The 18,002-nt window shown below is 39.7% G+C and overlaps 1 protein-coding gene across 1 annotated transcript; it reads right to left on the bottom strand.

Annotated features, from left to right (window-relative positions):
• Positions 1 to 520: 520 nt before the first annotated feature.
• ddx1 (DEAD (Asp-Glu-Ala-Asp) box helicase 1) lies at positions 521 to 16,565 on the bottom strand. Its single transcript, XM_061900722.1, has 26 exons — positions 16,428 to 16,565; positions 16,276 to 16,327; positions 16,120 to 16,183; positions 15,387 to 15,416; positions 15,202 to 15,298; positions 15,026 to 15,073; positions 14,729 to 14,815; positions 12,433 to 12,516; positions 12,274 to 12,350; positions 12,121 to 12,193; positions 10,937 to 11,013; positions 10,741 to 10,855; positions 10,526 to 10,664; positions 6,572 to 6,632; positions 6,400 to 6,498; positions 6,235 to 6,324; positions 5,973 to 6,161; positions 3,910 to 3,961; positions 3,693 to 3,839; positions 3,528 to 3,619; positions 3,307 to 3,379; positions 2,368 to 2,440; positions 2,239 to 2,281; positions 2,079 to 2,174; positions 1,860 to 1,980; positions 521 to 978 (listed from the first exon to the last, which is right to left on the bottom strand). Exons 1-26 carry the CDS (start codon positions 16,441 to 16,443, stop codon positions 848 to 850), a joined length of 2,226 nt encoding a protein of 741 aa, XP_061756706.1. The 5' UTR covers positions 16,444 to 16,565; the 3' UTR covers positions 521 to 847.
• Between the last annotated feature and the right edge of the window lie 1,437 nt (positions 16,566 to 18,002).

The following is an 18,002-nucleotide window of genomic DNA, read 5'->3' as shown; positions in this document are numbered from 1 at the left end:
CCGTGCCCTCTTGGGTGACCGTCTGCAATGGATGCCAAGTGGGTACAGTACAGTGATTGAATTATTCATGATAATGTGAGAGTCCAGTCCATTTGGGGGTAGCAGAGGGTCATGAAAGGTATTTCATGTCATAGTGAGTGATTGACTTAGAACAGCTAGTGCTTCCTCCAGACTGTTGTGATGACGATAGGTTTGTAGACACTTTAACATTGTTAGGAGGTTGATGTCTTTGCCATCCCTCACAAATAATTGCCACAGCTTAAAAGGCAGAGCTGATTTTGGCGATTCTGGCAGCACCCTCATCAAAGTGCACACTGCAAGAGAGGGTACTGCCTAGAGAAGTGAATTTGTCAACTCCTGCCAGTTTCTCTCCATTTCGTCACTTTAGGTCCCTGGTAGGATTTTTGTGTGGCAGGTTGGTACATCACCTCAGTCTTCTAAAATAAATAATTCAATGTATTTAAGGTTACATGAATTGATGACATTCATGGATTTAATTTCAATTATAATGAATCAATGACTCATTTAATGATCTGTTTATTTACCTATTTTTTTCCTATTTGACCTTCCATAGATATTTGTTTTTTTAATGAAAGGACTGCCCACTGAGTGGCTGCCACAGTTTATTTCAAAAGAGAAAACAGAGCCATTAAAATGCACAAACTGTAACCAATCCCTCAAAAATAAATACCTTTACTAAGCAAATTCATCAGAAAAAAACAAGTTATGCTGTAGCATTCGCATGAGGAAAATATGTTTTCATAACAGCACTAAGACATTTTTAAGTGCGATGGATTTGAAAATGGGAATCTTTCATGACCTACAGCTTAAGAGCAGCCAGTTGCATTTAGAAGGCTTTGAAGAGCTTGTTGGGCATGTATCCCAGGTGCAGGAACGATGTCTGGGCCTCCTTTTCCAAGCCAGCTAGCTCTTGCACCGTAGGAGCCAGCACATCCACGTGACCTTTGTAGTTGCCACCTAAGTCAACAAGCACCACAACATTAGTTAGTACAACAGTATTTAAAGGGGACAATCACAAGCTAAGAGTGTGCAAAGCAGTAATCAGAGCAAAGGTTGGCAATTTTGAAGAAACTATAATATAAAACATGTTTTTAGTTATGTCACCCTTTTATGTCAAGTACATGACTCCACATGTGTTCATTCATAGTTTTGATGCTTTCAATGACAATCAACAATGTAAATACTCATGAAAATAAAGAAAACCTATTGAATGAGAAGGTTTGTCCAAACTGTTGGCCTGTATTGTATATCACTCTAATGTGTTCTTTTCTTCTTGTCCCTCATAAGGATTGTGAAGGATAGGCAAAACAACTTGGACCGTTACAATGTTTTCTGGGGAAAAATACCTGATAACAAAACCTTAATACTACTGAAAAATGGTAAAATGAGATGTCAACCATCAAACAAGGAAACTGCAATACAGCAATACAGTGAACATGTTTCTGTCCTGGCTGGTCAGTACAACATGGCTGCAGTGAGATTAAAGTGAACAAAATGGCTTGTTTTTTTAAAAAAGTCATAAACCACACACTCCACCCATGAAGGTGGACCCCTGCCAGCCACTTGGTACAATCATCTCTGTCCAGATTGCCCAGTACAATATGATTAAATCTGCAATATGTCAACAATAATGCTAATAACAAAATAGGTGAGCTGTTTGCAATTTTTTATTACACTTTGTGTTCTTGTCTTGCTTATTGCACCTATTAACAATGGTTAACTTCTTTTTACACTTGTTTGACAGTTACATTAAAAAAAACAGTTTGACCCAAGAAGAGATTATTTGCAGTTTCTTGATTTTGTTATGGGTAAACATGGACAAATCAGAAGACACGCACCTCCTAGTGCCTTGCGTTGGCCGTATGTGACCTTCCCGTCGAAGTCATCCAGCGGGACCTTGATGTCCGGTTCGCATTGGGTGATGGTGCACTTGAGGTGTTCTTCAATTTCCGACAAGAGCTGTCATCGGGAAGTGGAAATAAAAAGGACAACGGGGGGTAAAGACAAATGTGCGTGGACTTCCTGAATGGATTAAGGGGAATGTTTGTGTCGGCCACCTCTTTCTCGTTGTACCAGATGGTGCAGCCGCCGTCCTGCTTCAGTCGGGTGTTGTAGCAGCCCCTGCCTCGGTTGGCGCAGACGTGGTACCACACCTGTGTAATCGCAAATATGCAGAAAATAAAGAAAAAAAGGCTCTTCGACTTCACCTGACCTTACCTTCTCCTTTTCCATAGCAACCAAAGAGATAGCCAAACCCATTCTGTAAATTTGGAGAGAAAATATGGCGACAAACACTTAAAAAACCCAGGCGATAATACACAAATATTATGAAAAATGGCAGCAAACCTCTCCGCTCGGCCCACTCGGCCGATACGGTGGACGTAGTTCTGCTTCTCATCGGGCAGGGTGACGTTAATCACTGCAGGAATGAGAGTAGCAATACATAACATTTATCATCGCTGATGTTAGCGGTGTTCTTCTCATATATTGTATTTAATACTTGGCAAGGGCCAGCAGAGGAGGCTATGTATTCTGTCTTTGGACAATTAAAACAGAACTAAAACTGAAAGAACTTTTAAAACAGGATATAGGCGCGACCAATATTCATCAGATATCAGCAAAAGAATAAATATGGAATTATATTGCAACAAAAATGTTTATTATAAGTGTTCAAATGCAATCAGTCCTGCAGCCAAACCAATAAACAGCTGAATGTCCTCCAATAAGCACACAATGTTGTTTTTTTCTTGCTTTTTAGTCTTTTACAAAAAGGTAAGCATGGTAGGCGATGGGCTACAAAGAACTAGCAGCCACACACAGCACTCAAGCGAGACATACGTAATATTAATTGTCTTTAATTGAACAATATTGCAGTCTAAAACACAACTACGGTCAATATAAAACAAGTATCAAGTAATTTTAGTTACGTATTACTTACTCATACAAAGTCTCCAAGGCAGAGGTGTATTAGAAAGTATCCAGGAACAAACGTGTCCGCATCATTCAACCTACTGCTTCTTGAGCTATACTTAAATTATTGTGGCCACGAGCAGTCGCAAAAAACAATTATCACTCCCCTTCAATAGCATATGAATAAAAGGAAGCATAAGTCCATTCTGGACATTCTCTATTTAAATAATTTCACTTGATCAAGACTGCTCTAACATTCCACATCACAGTTTTTACCAATACTAAAGGTTGCAATATTGGTATTGTATCTAAGTGAAAAAGTTGTATTGGTGCACCGCTACTGATTCTATTGGGAGGTACGTGTGTCAATGTTACCGTAAGGAACTCCGCGGATGTCGATTCCTCTGGCGGCAACATCCGTGCAGATGAGGAGTCTGACTTCCTTCCTCTGAGGACACAAGATGATGTTTGTAGGAAACAACGGTGATACTTGCATTGCAAAATTATCTTTGTGGTGATACTTGATGTAAAAGCTTGAGAACTGTTGCTTTAAAGAACATTTAATATTGGACAAAAATACTACAGTACTCCTTTACCTTGAAGCACTCCAGGTTAAACTTTCTCTCATTGGGCTTTCGATCACCATGGAGGCAGACGCAGGACAACTGATGGTTTTTACTGTCTGGACCTGATAGAAAGTCCACAATAGTAAATAAAACCCCCAACATCTGTAGTATTTCTTCATGGGAAGGTTTTCCTACCTCCGCCCTGCTGGATGAAGTACTGCTCCATGTTGTCACAGTCGATCTTGGTGCGACAGAAGATAATGGCCTGGTCCATTTTGTGCTCTTTGATGGCCCTTACTGTATACTCGCCCTTTAGCACTTTAATAGCCTCCGACCACATTTCTTTACCACACAAAATACAAGATGTTATAGTGTCATCTGTGGTTAGACAAAAACAATTAGGAAACCCTACCTGCAGTGTTAGCGCCTGGCCTGGTGTTATCTTTGGCATGGACTTCATCAGTCTAACAATCAAAGAAACAAAAAATACTGTCCGTCAGATAAATGGTGTCATGCTGTTTTAGATCAGTCCTGCACGGGGAAGTAATGCACATTATAGACTGGGTGCCAATTGTACAATATGTTCGATTGTGGTAGGCCACTGTCCCAACTTGGCTTTTGATAAAAATTGACTGGAATAGTCATTTAAGGGGGACTTATGATCATTTCTGTCTTTTCTTGCTTATGAATGTTGTTACAATGTTGGATACTTGCATTAGTCAAGGCCAAAGTGTTAAATCATGAGGTTCATGCATTTGGTGTGATTTTCCACACAGTTTTGAATGCCTCTGTTTGCGGGGTTTTACAGTCTGGCTGCGTTGGGACATCATAGCGAGATGCACGTACTTCTTTTGACATTTAGTAAAGTGCTCAGCATGAGGGGGATGAACTCCCCCCTGTGAGTAAACACAAATAAATAATATGATAAAGTATTATATTCATCGAATCTGGTGAATAATGCTGACGTGTGACATACATGCGTCTAAAACATGAATACCTGAATCCAGGTGTGCAGGTGGTACCTAAATTCTAGATTTTTTTCTTCTTCATTTTTTGAAAACTATCATACTACTTTATTTTTTTTCCTCACCCCCCCATTGTTGACCTGTATCTCACCTTTTTTGTAAGGGGCTCCAGAAGTTGGCAGCCCCGTCAGTGATCCTGTTCTGTCTTCCTGTAATGTTTGTCTGATCTTGAATGGGATTGTGCTGAAAATTTTAATTTCCCCTCAAGGAATAATAAAGTATTTCTGATTCTGATATACATTAAAAATATGGTTCCTATTGCACTCAAAGAACAATTTGAGAAGATTAAAATACAAATTAAAATGCATTAAACACACTGGAATTTTCTTCTTGCACTCAAAGGACAATTTACAATTGTATATGTTACATGTAGTCTGCAATAATTTAGGATTAGGTTGGAATAGAATACAAAGCTTTACTGACATTGTATTAAATGCTTCATGATTTATGGTTGCCACTCCTGGTCTGTGCTTTAAGACAAATAAAATCAGTTGAGTAAACTTATCTGTACGTGCACAGCAGGGGAGCTTATTGACAACATTACCTTTAAATTCATTGTGCAGGTCTCTCAAAATGTTTACCTAAATTTGAAGCAAAAATTGTAGCACTTAAATCATGCCACCTCTGACAGGTATGTTCAAATTTGATTTAAAAAAGATGTGCACTGAGGTGCTTCCGTGTTTAACGCATAATCTTGATAGTTTTGAAGCCCAAATACGTCAATATTGCACTTCACGTACCCTCTTTATTGACCAGTAGAATTGCCTTTATTGCCAGTTTTTCTCCACACTGTGTTTTTGCTTGTGCGCTCTGCGAGTCTGTGCGTGCTGACACACTCAACATGCTCCTCAGCTCAGCAACGTCACTGCTGTATAGTATTGTACCATTTTCAATTCATTAGTACTTTGGTAGAGATAGATAGTACTTTATTGATTCCTTCAGGAGAGTTCCTTCAGGAAAATTAAAAGCGGTATATACATATAAATATGCGCACGCACACACACACACACACACACACACTACAGGGTACACATTGTGTACATTTTAGAAATTTCGATGGGAATGTATCCACAAATGAACATCTCGCAGACAGACTCAAAAAACAGGTTATAAAGGTGACTGTGGAGCAAAATTTACATCTAAGCAAATACAGTACATATTATTTACACCACAAGGAAGTGTTTCAAATTTAGATTAAAATCATCATAGGACACTTTTAAATAAAATGCCTGGAGCTGCACCATTATCCTGATATGCACCAACATTTTTAACTATTTGGCCACACCTCTATAAGGGTTTTTGGTTTTGGCAGAATTCCATCATATAGAACAATAGAAAATAAAGAAACATTATAAGAATCCTGCTATGTAGCGAACTAACTTTGGAGGTAAAATGTATGCTTTTCCATTGCAGAGTTCTGACTTGCAACCCAACTTCCAGTGCAACTCACCCTGATGTGATTCTTGCCCAGACGCTCCCAGAGGTGGTCTGCCTTGGGGTTTACGGGTACCACCACATGGTGGACTGTCTCGGGCACAGAGTCCTCGCCCTTCAGGTCCACCCAAGTGGGGAAGTGCATGATGCGCTCAGACAATTTCTTAACATCAAAGGAATGCAGCGTGGCCGAGCACACAATCACCTGGAGGCAAAGAGATTGAATTACGACGAGAAAATTAGCATTCGGTCCTCTTTGGATGTAAAGTGTATCTTACCTGCAGCCGTTTGCCATCTGATGTCACCTGAGGGATCTGATTATGGATCCTGTTGATGAAGTCTGTATATCCTGCTGACAGGAGGCCATCCTAAATGCACAAACACAAAATTTATCAATGTTCATTTAGTGATAATGTCATGGATAGTGATGCATCTCTACATACGCATTCATCCAGGACTAGAAAGCGGATTTGGGACAGGCTGAGTTTCCCGGTGGATATGAGGTCGTCCAGTCGGCCGGGGGTTCCCACCACAATGTCCACCTGTCGGAACAGACGAATTGGATGAAAAAAACAACAAAGTGCACAGCAGCAAGTTTATATTAAGGACACATACGCCTAGTTCCAGAGCCGCCAGTTGATCTTTGGCAGCCATACCACCAATCACAAGCAGCTCCCTGCAGAGCGACAAAATACAACATTTATATTCATTGAATTTATGCAGAAACTAAGAGTGTTCTGATTAGAGATGTATGCTGATGATCATCCATGAGTGAGATCAGTTGATGCAGATCACATGTAATAACATACAATCCATTTGTGGTGAGTGTAACAATATCAACACAAATTTTTTTTAACTGCTTCTTTATTCTCTGTTTAAATCAAGCAAGTGTCATTTGTACACAATAACTAAGCAAAACAAGCATTTATTACTAATTAAAACCTTTAGTTTTTGCTCTCAAGGTCCTCCTGTGTCCAGGGAATTGGTCCAGAGTTTGTAAACATAATAAAACAAAAAAATATCCACACCCCAATTTTTTTTCTTTAAATAAAAATATAAATCTAATAACTATTATCTCGATCATACACCGATACAACCCTTAGTATCGACACTAACAATATATAAATCCATCTGTCCTCCCCTTGCGTGTAGCCTGGCCGCAACACAGTGACAGACTAGGTTTCCGTTATATTGTCCTCTCTCTAGACTCTTATCAATTTACTTGTTAATTTCCTGTTAATAACGGCTTACTTTGTGCTGTGACACACTTCCATCTACATTTCTTAAACTTTACTAAGCACTTATTTATTGTGTTGTTTCAAGCCAGCTAGCTCTCAGGCTAGTTTATCAATTAGCATGCTATCTTTACTGTTTCTGTTATTCTTACCCGGTGTGTAACATGTTTAGTTTATTGCTGCAATGGAGGTTTTTCTTATTGAGGTAAGGGAGCTGAGAGCCACCACTGTCAGCTGAGGGACCAAAAATAAAGTGTCACCCTGCAGGGATTAGCTTTTGTGCATGGCATTGAAAGGCAATAATCGGCCGATACTAGGGATGTAACAAGATCAAAATCGCACGGTATGATATTGTCTCGGTATCAAGATCATCGTACGATATTATCGTAGTAATGTACCCCCAAAAAATCTTTGTTTAAATGCTATATGTTCTAATCATGTTTATTACTACGGCACAAACATGTATTTTTAAGAGCAAAGAAATGTGCGGGAACAACCGCTGTGTCAAGTTACTCCTGGCACGGTGGAATGCCAAGGGAATGCCAGTATCATGCAGTACCATGCTTGAAACCCCACTTCGAAAAGCTCTGTACTGCAAAATGTGATCATTGTAGCCATTAATCCAGACTTCCTCATTTTGATAAAAAAAAAAAAATCTGCACAAATTGTTTTATTGATTGTTGTAGAACATGAATAAATGGATGTTTTGTAGGTTAAAATGTTTATATACATTGTGTTCTGATCAATTTAACTTTATTATTTATTGAGTTTATTTAATTTTATTTTTCAATATGAAATGGTTAAAGTCGATCCAAAAATGTTTATAGTTCAAATAAGGATACTTCTTTTGAATGTCAGGCAAATCGTTGCAATTCATATATTTTCTGTTAAAGACTGAAAAATGATGTTAATAAAGTAATTGTTTGTTGTAAATTGATCTAAATTAGTTTCTTTAATATTAATAGGATACAAATTTATACAGAGGCTTACTTAAAACAATTTGATAGACAAATGATAATATATATAGTCACGGCGGAGTGGAGAATGTTTTCCTCTTTCTGGAGGGGCGTAACAGAAAATAAAAAAGCATTGAGTTTACTGCGAGGATTTTGAAACCTCAATACCGCGGTATCTACAATAGTGTTACATCCCTAGTAACTGACCAGTGGGTGATCAATCGGCGCATCACTAGGATATACTGGGTAATACTCAGAATGCTAAGGCACTATTCACAAGACATAGTGTCTTTATATACTTCGTTTGCCATATACTAATGTATTTGTGACGACCTGCTCCAAATAAAATTGGACCGCCAAAATAGATTTGGCACTACCTGTTCATCTTTGCTCATCATAATGCCTGAATGTAGCTTGTTTGCTACAACGCCGTACAGCAGATGACATAGTAACTTTGCTCCCTCACACGGCTCAAATGAACCCGACCTCCCGGAGCATACGAAGACAAAGCAGGAGGGATCAGTGTTTCCAACATAGAGTGCGCCAATATTAAAGAATATTCAGACGCCTATAGATTTTATTTTTCGAAAAAGCGACCAACGGCAAATCTAACAACCCTTTCTTGTCTCAGTGGACAACATATGTGTTCTGCTCTTCTTCCTTTTTTGCCTACAGTTGATATCTTAAACAGCAACTATCAAAAATTACAAACAAATGCTTCATGGCCAATTATGCAAATTATACGATGACACCATCTAAGCCTCAAACACATTGTAACACATTGATTGCGGTCGCGTGGAAAATATAGACTTTTTTTCCGTGTATCCTAAAGGCCTGATTTACTAAAGATTTGTGTGTACTAAAACACAAGCAAACTTGATAGCACATACAAGGCTGATCTACTAAATGTGTACAAAGTAGATTGCTTCTCTAAAGTGTGCAAATTAAGGCGTGCAATTCATTTTGCGTCTATGTCTGTCTCCAAAATGCCCACAATACTAGGAGGAGAAAATACAAATTTATTATACAGCACCCGCATTGTAATTTACCAACACTTATCACCGTTTTTGGAGCACTATTTTGCATTTCAGTTAGCATGTTTAAAAAAGATGTGCAAACTGACAGATCCACACACGGAAGAGAGAGAGGAGTGCTTGTACTGCAAAGACTGACCATGGACAGAGAATCCTACGTTCCACGTGTACACTTCAACATATTACGCAAATAAAAAAATATTTTTGTTCTCTATTCAGCAACATCCTTTTATAATTTCATAGCTGCTTGATTACTTAAGGGGTGGATTAATACAAATTTAATTGATGTAATTTGGTGTCATCTAAATATGCTTAATGACGTTTGTTTTTCACGTTGAATTTCAGGGTTTCCCCTTAATGTAACTGAATGTGGCGCAACACATAGTTAAATCATGGCCGCCACACTTAATAAATATAGTTTCTTACGTGAAAACAAATTAAATCAATAAAATGCATTGTAGTCTGTTATTTTTTTTACTTTTATTGAGATTAATATAACACCCTTCCCACTTCCAACAGGTTTTGCCTCCTGTGCAAACATTTTTGTCTCAGTGATTCCACAGCTAGGACACACAATAACACTTCCTAATTCTCTGCCAATTTGCTTTCAAGCATAAAAACAAGAAGAAAAAAATGCTTGCAAAATGCCCATAAAAAGTGGTAGATGTCTCCTGCTTATTTGAAGGCATAGCAAAATGCCACCGGTAGGAAGGAGCATGATCAAATGAATGTGCAGTAAATAACAGTGTCTTTGTGGTGATGCCCCTTTATAGAAAAAACAAACTCTCCATTTAAATAAGGCGGTCAACTTCACCTTTCAATTGCACAAGCAGTTCTAGTAGATCACATGCAACACGCCCACTAATAGTACACTATTTTATAGATTACACCTGCTGTTTAGTGCGATACAATTAGATCATAGTAAATCAGGTTTTAGACTACATACAGGACTTAATCACCCTTTCAGGTAATTGTTTGCAATATTTTTTGTTACTTCATTAAAAAAATGTTTTAAGACAGGTATTTTTATGTTCAAATTATTTTTTTTTTCAAATGCTTTCATATGGCAACAATACACTGGGAAATAATTTTAGTCGAGAAGAGATAGCACCAGGGAATAAAAGTCCTCAGGGAGTAAAGAGTGCATCAAAACCATGGTACTAATATTTTTATCTGCTCAGATGTCCTAATTAACTTCAGTATTGTTTGTTTTTTAACCCTTTAAATGCCCATTTGATCTAGTTATGCAGTAGTTCAGTTTATGTTAGCGTTCCTGTACTTTTGTCTCAAGGCCAGATATTTGCTTGTGCAGGTGTTCCTAATGTTGCGGCCAAACTATCCTACCTGAGCTTAGGGTCGACCACGTATTTCTTGAACTGCGTGACATTGTTGAGTGTCTGCTCGGCCAGCTCTTTTGATGGCTCGATAATGAGCGCCTTGGGTGCGTTGGTGGACACCTTCACCTGGCTGACCTTGGCACTGCCTGTGCAAAAACTCATAATTACTGACATGAGCAACACATTAGTGAAACACCACACTGGATGTATCTTTTGACACACCTGTCTGTGAAGACTTCACTGTTTGGCCCTCTGGAGCCTTATCCAAGGCTACAAAACCACTACTGGGCGGATGCTTGAAGGCCTCAGCGCCAAAGTTAAACTTGAGTTCTGCATTCTGGAACACAAATAAGCAAGAATAAATAAATAGCTAAGTTGCATGTCTTATGTTAGACAGTTGAGTCCCATAAAGTGATACCTTGAGCACGCAGGAAGCAAAAAAGGGTTGATTCTTCAGCTGCTGAGGGATATCGAATGCTAAACCGAGATCATTACCTAGTTAATTAAAAAAGAAAAACCTTATGAAATATTGGATAAATAAACAATCACTTGCCACAACTTTAAACATACACAGTACAATGATCTTAAATATACACACACACACACACACACACACACACACACACACACACACACACACACACGAAAATATAAACGCAACACTTTTGTTTTTGCTTCCATTTTTCTTGAGTTGAACCCAACGATCTAAAACTCTTACTATATACACAAAAGACCTACTCCTCTCAAATATTGTTTATTAATCTGACTAAATCTGTGTTAGAGAGCATTTTTTCTTTGCCAAGATAATCCATCACACCTCACAGGTGTGGCATGTCAAGATGCTGATTAAACAGCATGGATTTTGCACGGGTGTACCTTAAACTGTCCGCAATAAAAGGCCACTGAAATGTGCAGTTTTATCATCAGAAGGCAGACATGCGCTGCTAAGGAAACAGAAAAATAATGCGTGGAATAAATCCGTCCCAAAAATGATTAAAATGATAAAAATACGGTACATATTGTATACATTACATATTGTTATTAATGTGTCTTTTACGACATTATTTATAGACTTGCACTGTGTACATAGAACACATATGCAGTCCTCTCCAAGGTTTTCATAGTCATCATTGTCGACGTTCCACTGCGGTGAGTTTTTCCTTGCCGTTATGTGGGCTCTACAGAGGATGTCATTGTGGTTTGTGCAGCCCTTTGAGACACTTATGATTTAGGGCTATATAAATAAACATTGATATATATATATATATATATATATATATATATATATATATATAAACACATTAATTAACATTAATGTCAGTATCGGCTTATACTCATGGCTTCTAGATCGATATTGTATCGGCAAGATCGTATCGTATCTGTAGTGAAAAATTTGTATTGGGACACCCTTTTTTCTAATATTCTGGTTTCCTTGTGTTGCTGAGCAAAATGGACAAAGTATTATAAACACCCAGCATTGCAAATTATTAACAATAACAACAAAATGCTGCATTAGTATAACAACAAAAACAGCTTTGTTTACATTAAATCTTATCGTGAAGGTGTACCTAATGTTGTGGCCAACACAAAACATTTTCGTACCGTTCTTTGAGTAAGAAATTTGGCTCTTGTCCAAGTCTAGGAAGCATCCAATAGTGTCATGCATGGTGAACTCCTGCAAAGTACAAAAAACCCCACATTTCATTATATGTGTTTAACACGGATACCTCAGTATTTATTAATGCATCAAATTACCTCGCCATAGCTGTCAAATTGTTTACTATTCGATTTCTTCCCGGTTCCGCCGAAGCCAAACCCGTATTTATCAGTTCCTGGAGAATTAAAAAAAAAAAAGGTCAAGGGGGAATACATGGTATAAAACATTAAGATGTTCGGCAGTGAGTAAATGAGTACCCAAGTCGAGGGCTGCCTGGCTGGTGGACCAGCCCACACGACACAGCCCCTGGTCATGACAGCCCACCTCATAGTAGTACTTCCCTAAACACACAAAAGGGTTATATTATAAAAACATTCGCCCAATCTTATTCTATCCTCCTCATTTGCCATGAACATCAAATCATAATAACTATCAGTTATTTACTATAGTTGTCTTTTAAATAATGTATATTTGAAAAAAAAGCATACAAAACATGTTGGAATACTAGATATATCTTAGATATTTCCCATTTCTAAATCATGCACTTTTTCAAACCACTGAAATAGTGCTGCTGCTGGTTACAGACAAATAGTGCACTAACACACAGTTAGTCAACAATCAAGATTATTTTATGACTAACTGAAAATCCCTAGCCTTTAAATAGTGTTTATTTTAATATGTTTGGCATTGCAATATTAAATATTTTAAACTTTTTATTTTTGAGTTTCAAAAAATTTTGAGGGTTTAACTTAATTTTACCCATGTATATGATACATCACATCCAAAGATACAGTACAGGCAAAAAGTTTGGACACACCTTCTCCTCAATGCGTTTCCTTTATTTTCATGACTAGTTTACATTGTAGATAGTCACTGAAGGCATCAAAACTATGAATGAACACATGTGGGGTTATGTACTTAACAAAAAAGGTTAAATAACTGAAAACATGTTTTATATACCAGTTTCTTCAAAATAGCCACTCTTTGCTCTGATTACTGCTTTGCACACTGTTGGCATTCTCACGATGAGCTTCAAGCACACCTGTGAAATGAAAACCATTTCAGGTGACTACCTCTTGAAGCTCATCAAGAGAATGCCAAGAGTGTGCAAAGCAGTAATTAGAGCATCCATCCATCCATCATCTTCCGCTTATCCGAGGTCGGGTCGCGGGGGTAACAGCCTAAGCAGGGAAACCCAGACTTCCCTCTCCCCAGCCACTTCGTCTAGCTCTTCCCGGGGGATCCCGAGGCGTTCCCAGGCCAGCCGGGAGACATAGTCTTCCCAACGTGTCCTGGGTCTTCCCCGTGGCGTCCCACCGGTTGGACGTGCCCTAAACACCTCCCTAGGGAGGCGTTCGGGTGGCATCCTGACCAGATGCCCGAACCACCTCATCTGGCTCCTCTCGATGTGAAGGAGCAGCGGCTTTACTTTGAGTCCCTCCCGGATGGCAGAGCTTCTCACCCTATCTCTAAGGGAGAGCCCCGCCACACGGCGGAGGAAACTCATTTCGGCCGCTTGTACCCGTGATCTTATCCTTTCGGTCATGACCCAAAGCTCATGACCATAGGTGAGGATGGGAACGTAGATCAACCGGTAAATTGAGAGCTTTGCCTTCCGGCTCAGCTCTTTCTTCACCACAACGGATCGGTACAACGTCCGCATTACTGAAGATGCCGCACCGATCCGCCTGTCGATCTCACGATCCACTCTTCCCTCACTCTTGAACAAGACTCCTAGGTATTTGAACTCCTCCACTTGGGGCAGGGTCTCCTCCCCACCCGGAGATGGCATTCCACCCTTTTCCGGGCGAGAACCATGGACTCGGACTTGGAGGTGCTGATTCTCATTCCGGTCGCTTCACACTCGGCTGCGAACCGATCCAGCGAGAGCTGAAGATCCCGGTCAGATGAAGCCATCAGGACCACATCATCTGCAAAAAGCAGAGACCTAATCCTGCGGTTGCCAAACCGGAACCCCTCAACGCCTTGACTGCGCCTAGAAATTCTGTCCATAAAAGTTATGAACAGAATCGGTGACAAAGGACAGCCTTGGCGGAGTCCAACCCTCATTGGAAATGTGTTCGACTTACTGCCGGCAATGCGGACAAAGCTCTGGCACTGATCGTACAGGGAGCGAACCGCCACAATCAGACAGTCCGATACCCCATACTCTCTGAGCACTCCCCACAGGAATTCCCGAGGGACACGGTCGAATGCCTTCTCCAAGTAATTAGAGCAAAGAGTGGGTATTTTGAAGAAACTTGAATATAAAACATGTTTTCAGTTATTTCACCTTTTTTTGTTGAGTACATAACTCCACGTGTTCATTCATAGTTGTGATGCCTTCAGTCACAATCTAAAATTTAAATAGTGATGAAAATAAAGAAAACGCATGGATGAAAAGGTGTGACCAAACTTTTGGCATGCACTGTATGTTAAAACATGACTTACAGTTAACCTGTTGGCTATACAGTTAAAAAAATGATTTATAATTGCCACAGATCAATTTGCATGTATTTGTTATAGGGACGGATTCAATGTAATTGCGTGCACCTTTAGCGACAACACCCTTTGTGGAGCGACAGCCGTGCCATTCTTTGAACTCTCTGCTCTGGCAACAGAATCCATCTGGGCCGATTGCTGAGAGGAAACACACAAAAAAACATGACATTGAGAGAACTAAATACATATTATTTAAATATATAATAATAATAATAATTAAATAAATAAATACATATTATATTGATACAGTTTATTGATCTAATGTTTCATAAATAGAAATGTTTAATAAAATACAACAAAATAAATGAAAAGTGAAAGGAATAATAAAATGCATTTTGTGGCTCTCACCAAATGCAGCGCTGCGGTCGTAAGGATTCATCTGCCAGTTGTTGAAGACTGACAAAGACGATAAAAACAACATAATACAGTTGAACAGCAGAAAAAAAAACATGACACACATTTGTCATGAACTGTATTATGTGGGATAGCTTGACTCCATTAAGTGAAATAAAGCAGATTCTCACCAGTTCCACCAGTTTTGATGCTGGATCTACTCTTTTTGCCCTCCAGTTGATCAGTCAGTGTTTCATGCACAATCTGGATCACAGGAATACTGAAGGCCTGTAATTGAAAACAAACACAGTAGTACCGGTTTGTCACATCTTTGTCACATTTTGAGAGAAACGCGGATGTCTATGAGGCTACTCACTCCTGTCTTACCGCTACCAGTTTCTGCAGCCTTGGGGAGGAAAGAAAAGCTGTTAAATGGTGAATTTTTTTTTAGAAATATACTGTACACATGGGGAAGCAATGTGGAACAGGGGTTAGTGCATGTGCCTCACTGACTCATACCAAAGACTATAAAAATGGGACCCATTACCTCCCTGCTTGGCACACAGCAAGGGTTGGAATTGGGGGTTAAATCAACAAAAATGATTCCCGGGCACCGCTGCTGCTCACTGCACCCCTCACCTCCCAGGGGGTGATCAAGGGTGATGGGTCAAATGCAGAGAAAAATTTCACCACACCTAGTGTGTGTGTGACAATCATTGGTACTTTAACTTTAACTTTGACGATATGAAGGCCCTGAGATAAATCCCGGGCACAGGATCTTTCTGTGTGGAGTTGGCATGTTCTCCCCGTGACTGCGTGGGTTCCCTCCGGGTACTCCGGCTTCCTCTCACCTCCAAAGACATGCACCTGGGGATAGGTTGATTACCAACACTAAAGTGGCCCAGTTGTGTGAATGTGAATGTTGTCTGTTTATCTGTGTTGGCCCTGTGATGAGATGGCGACTTGTCCAGGGTGTACCCACATTCCGCCCGTGTGCAGCTGAGATAGGCTCCAGCAACGCACCCCCCCACCCCCCCGAAAGGGACAAGCGGTGGAATAATGGATGGATGGATGGACTGTACATATGAATTCTGTACAAATATGTTTACCATGAGGACATCTCCTCCACCAAGAATCAAGGGAATGGACTCGGCTTGGATGTCAGTAGGAAGCCTAAAATCCAACAATTAAATTAAAATACAAACGATTACTTTTCCATCAACACCATTTTGCATAGAAATTGTATAATGTGCAGAGTGCCGTACAGCCAGTCCATTTCCTCCACAGCCTGGGCGATTTCGGGCATAACGCCCATTTCTGCCGGACAAGAAAATTAATAATAACAGTTAAAAAACACATAATTTGTCATTGTAAATCGCTACGTTAACGCAGCATAGAATTCAATGGATAATCTTACCAGAAAAGGCTGCCATTACTGCGGGGACAATATTCCGGATTAGACAAAAATGGACACTTCGTGCCACGTGTTTTCGGCAGCAGTTAAACGTAGAAACAAGACTTTACCGTAACATTAGTTCCGGGCATGTGCAACACGTTTATAATCCTGTTGGTTTGATTCGGGATTTATTATTTTTAAAATGACAATAAATTGTAAAGCAACCCTATTTTATGCTAAATGGTCCGTATTTCTATAAAGTTTTTTTTTACACCTGCAATCATGCCCAAAGCGCTTTACATATTACATCATATTATATTACTCATGCACACACACGCACACACATATTCAAACACTTTATTATTATTAATATTTTTTTAAATTACTCATTTATTTCAGACTATGACATAAAAAAGTAAAAGCTAGACAACACATAATATTATAAATTAATATATTGCATTGCTAAAGGTAATGTACAGTATGTAAGCGATGATCCAGTTATGACTGAAAGGGATCGAGTGAGAAGAAGATTACCGTATTTCCTTGAATTGCTGCCGGGGCGCTAATTAATTTTAAACCTCTTCTCACTCCTGCGCTTACCAAAGGCATGTGGTAAAATTAAGCATGCGCTAATTGTTTTAAAACTCGATCCTCCCACTCCGGCACTTACCAAAGGTATGCAGTACAAATTTGAGTGTGATGCAAGCTTGGACCTTAAATCCTACTGAACAGCTCTTAATCTCCTTCCCTTTATGCGATTTCAAATTACCGGTATTGAAATCGGCCTCCTCCATTTTGAAACTGATGACAGGGGAAGTGTCACTCGTGACGTCACACGTTTGACTAGGCGGTATTACAAAGCATGCGCTAATTATTTTGGGAAGCGAGTTTGACCCGGCAGTAATTCAAGGCAGGCGCTTACTATGTGCCCTGTGGCAATTCAAGGAAATACGGTATTTATTTTATTTCCACTATCAATCTCCATTCAGTGATTTGGATATTTAGTTTCACTGTTACTTTGTTTAAGGATTAATACAAATGTTGTTTCATGCTGGCATTACCACAGGTAACAATAACTGTTACACTGCAACAATAATTTGTACCAACAATGTAGGAAGAATGAATATACCCATCTATCCATCCATCCATCCATCCATCCATTTTCTACCGCTTATTCCCTTTAGGGTCGCGGGGGGCGCTGGTGCCTATCTCAGCTACAATCGGGCGGAAGGTGGCGTACACCCTGGACAAGTCGCCACTTCATCACAGGGCCAACACAGATAGACAGACAACATTCACACTCACATTCACACACTAGGGCCAATTTAGTGTTGCCAATCAATTACCTATCCCCAGGTGCATGTCTTTGGAAGTGAGAGGAAGCCGGAGTACCCGGAAGGAACCCACGCAGTCACGGAGAGAACATGCAAACTCTCTTGGACGAGACGGCACAATACATCAAGGCCGCAGGAACAGAGAAACACTGCACACACACACACACACACACACACACACACACACACACACACACACACACGCACGCACACACGCACACACACACACACACACACACACACACAAAAATATATACGCCAC

Source organism: Nerophis ophidion, linkage group LG05 (genome assembly GCF_033978795.1).
Source record: "Nerophis ophidion isolate RoL-2023_Sa linkage group LG05, RoL_Noph_v1.0, whole genome shotgun sequence".
NCBI lineage: Eukaryota > Metazoa > Chordata > Actinopteri > Syngnathiformes > Syngnathidae > Nerophis > Nerophis ophidion.
The sequence above is the reverse complement of the archived record's forward strand: the minus strand, read 5'-3'. Positions and strand labels throughout refer to the sequence as shown.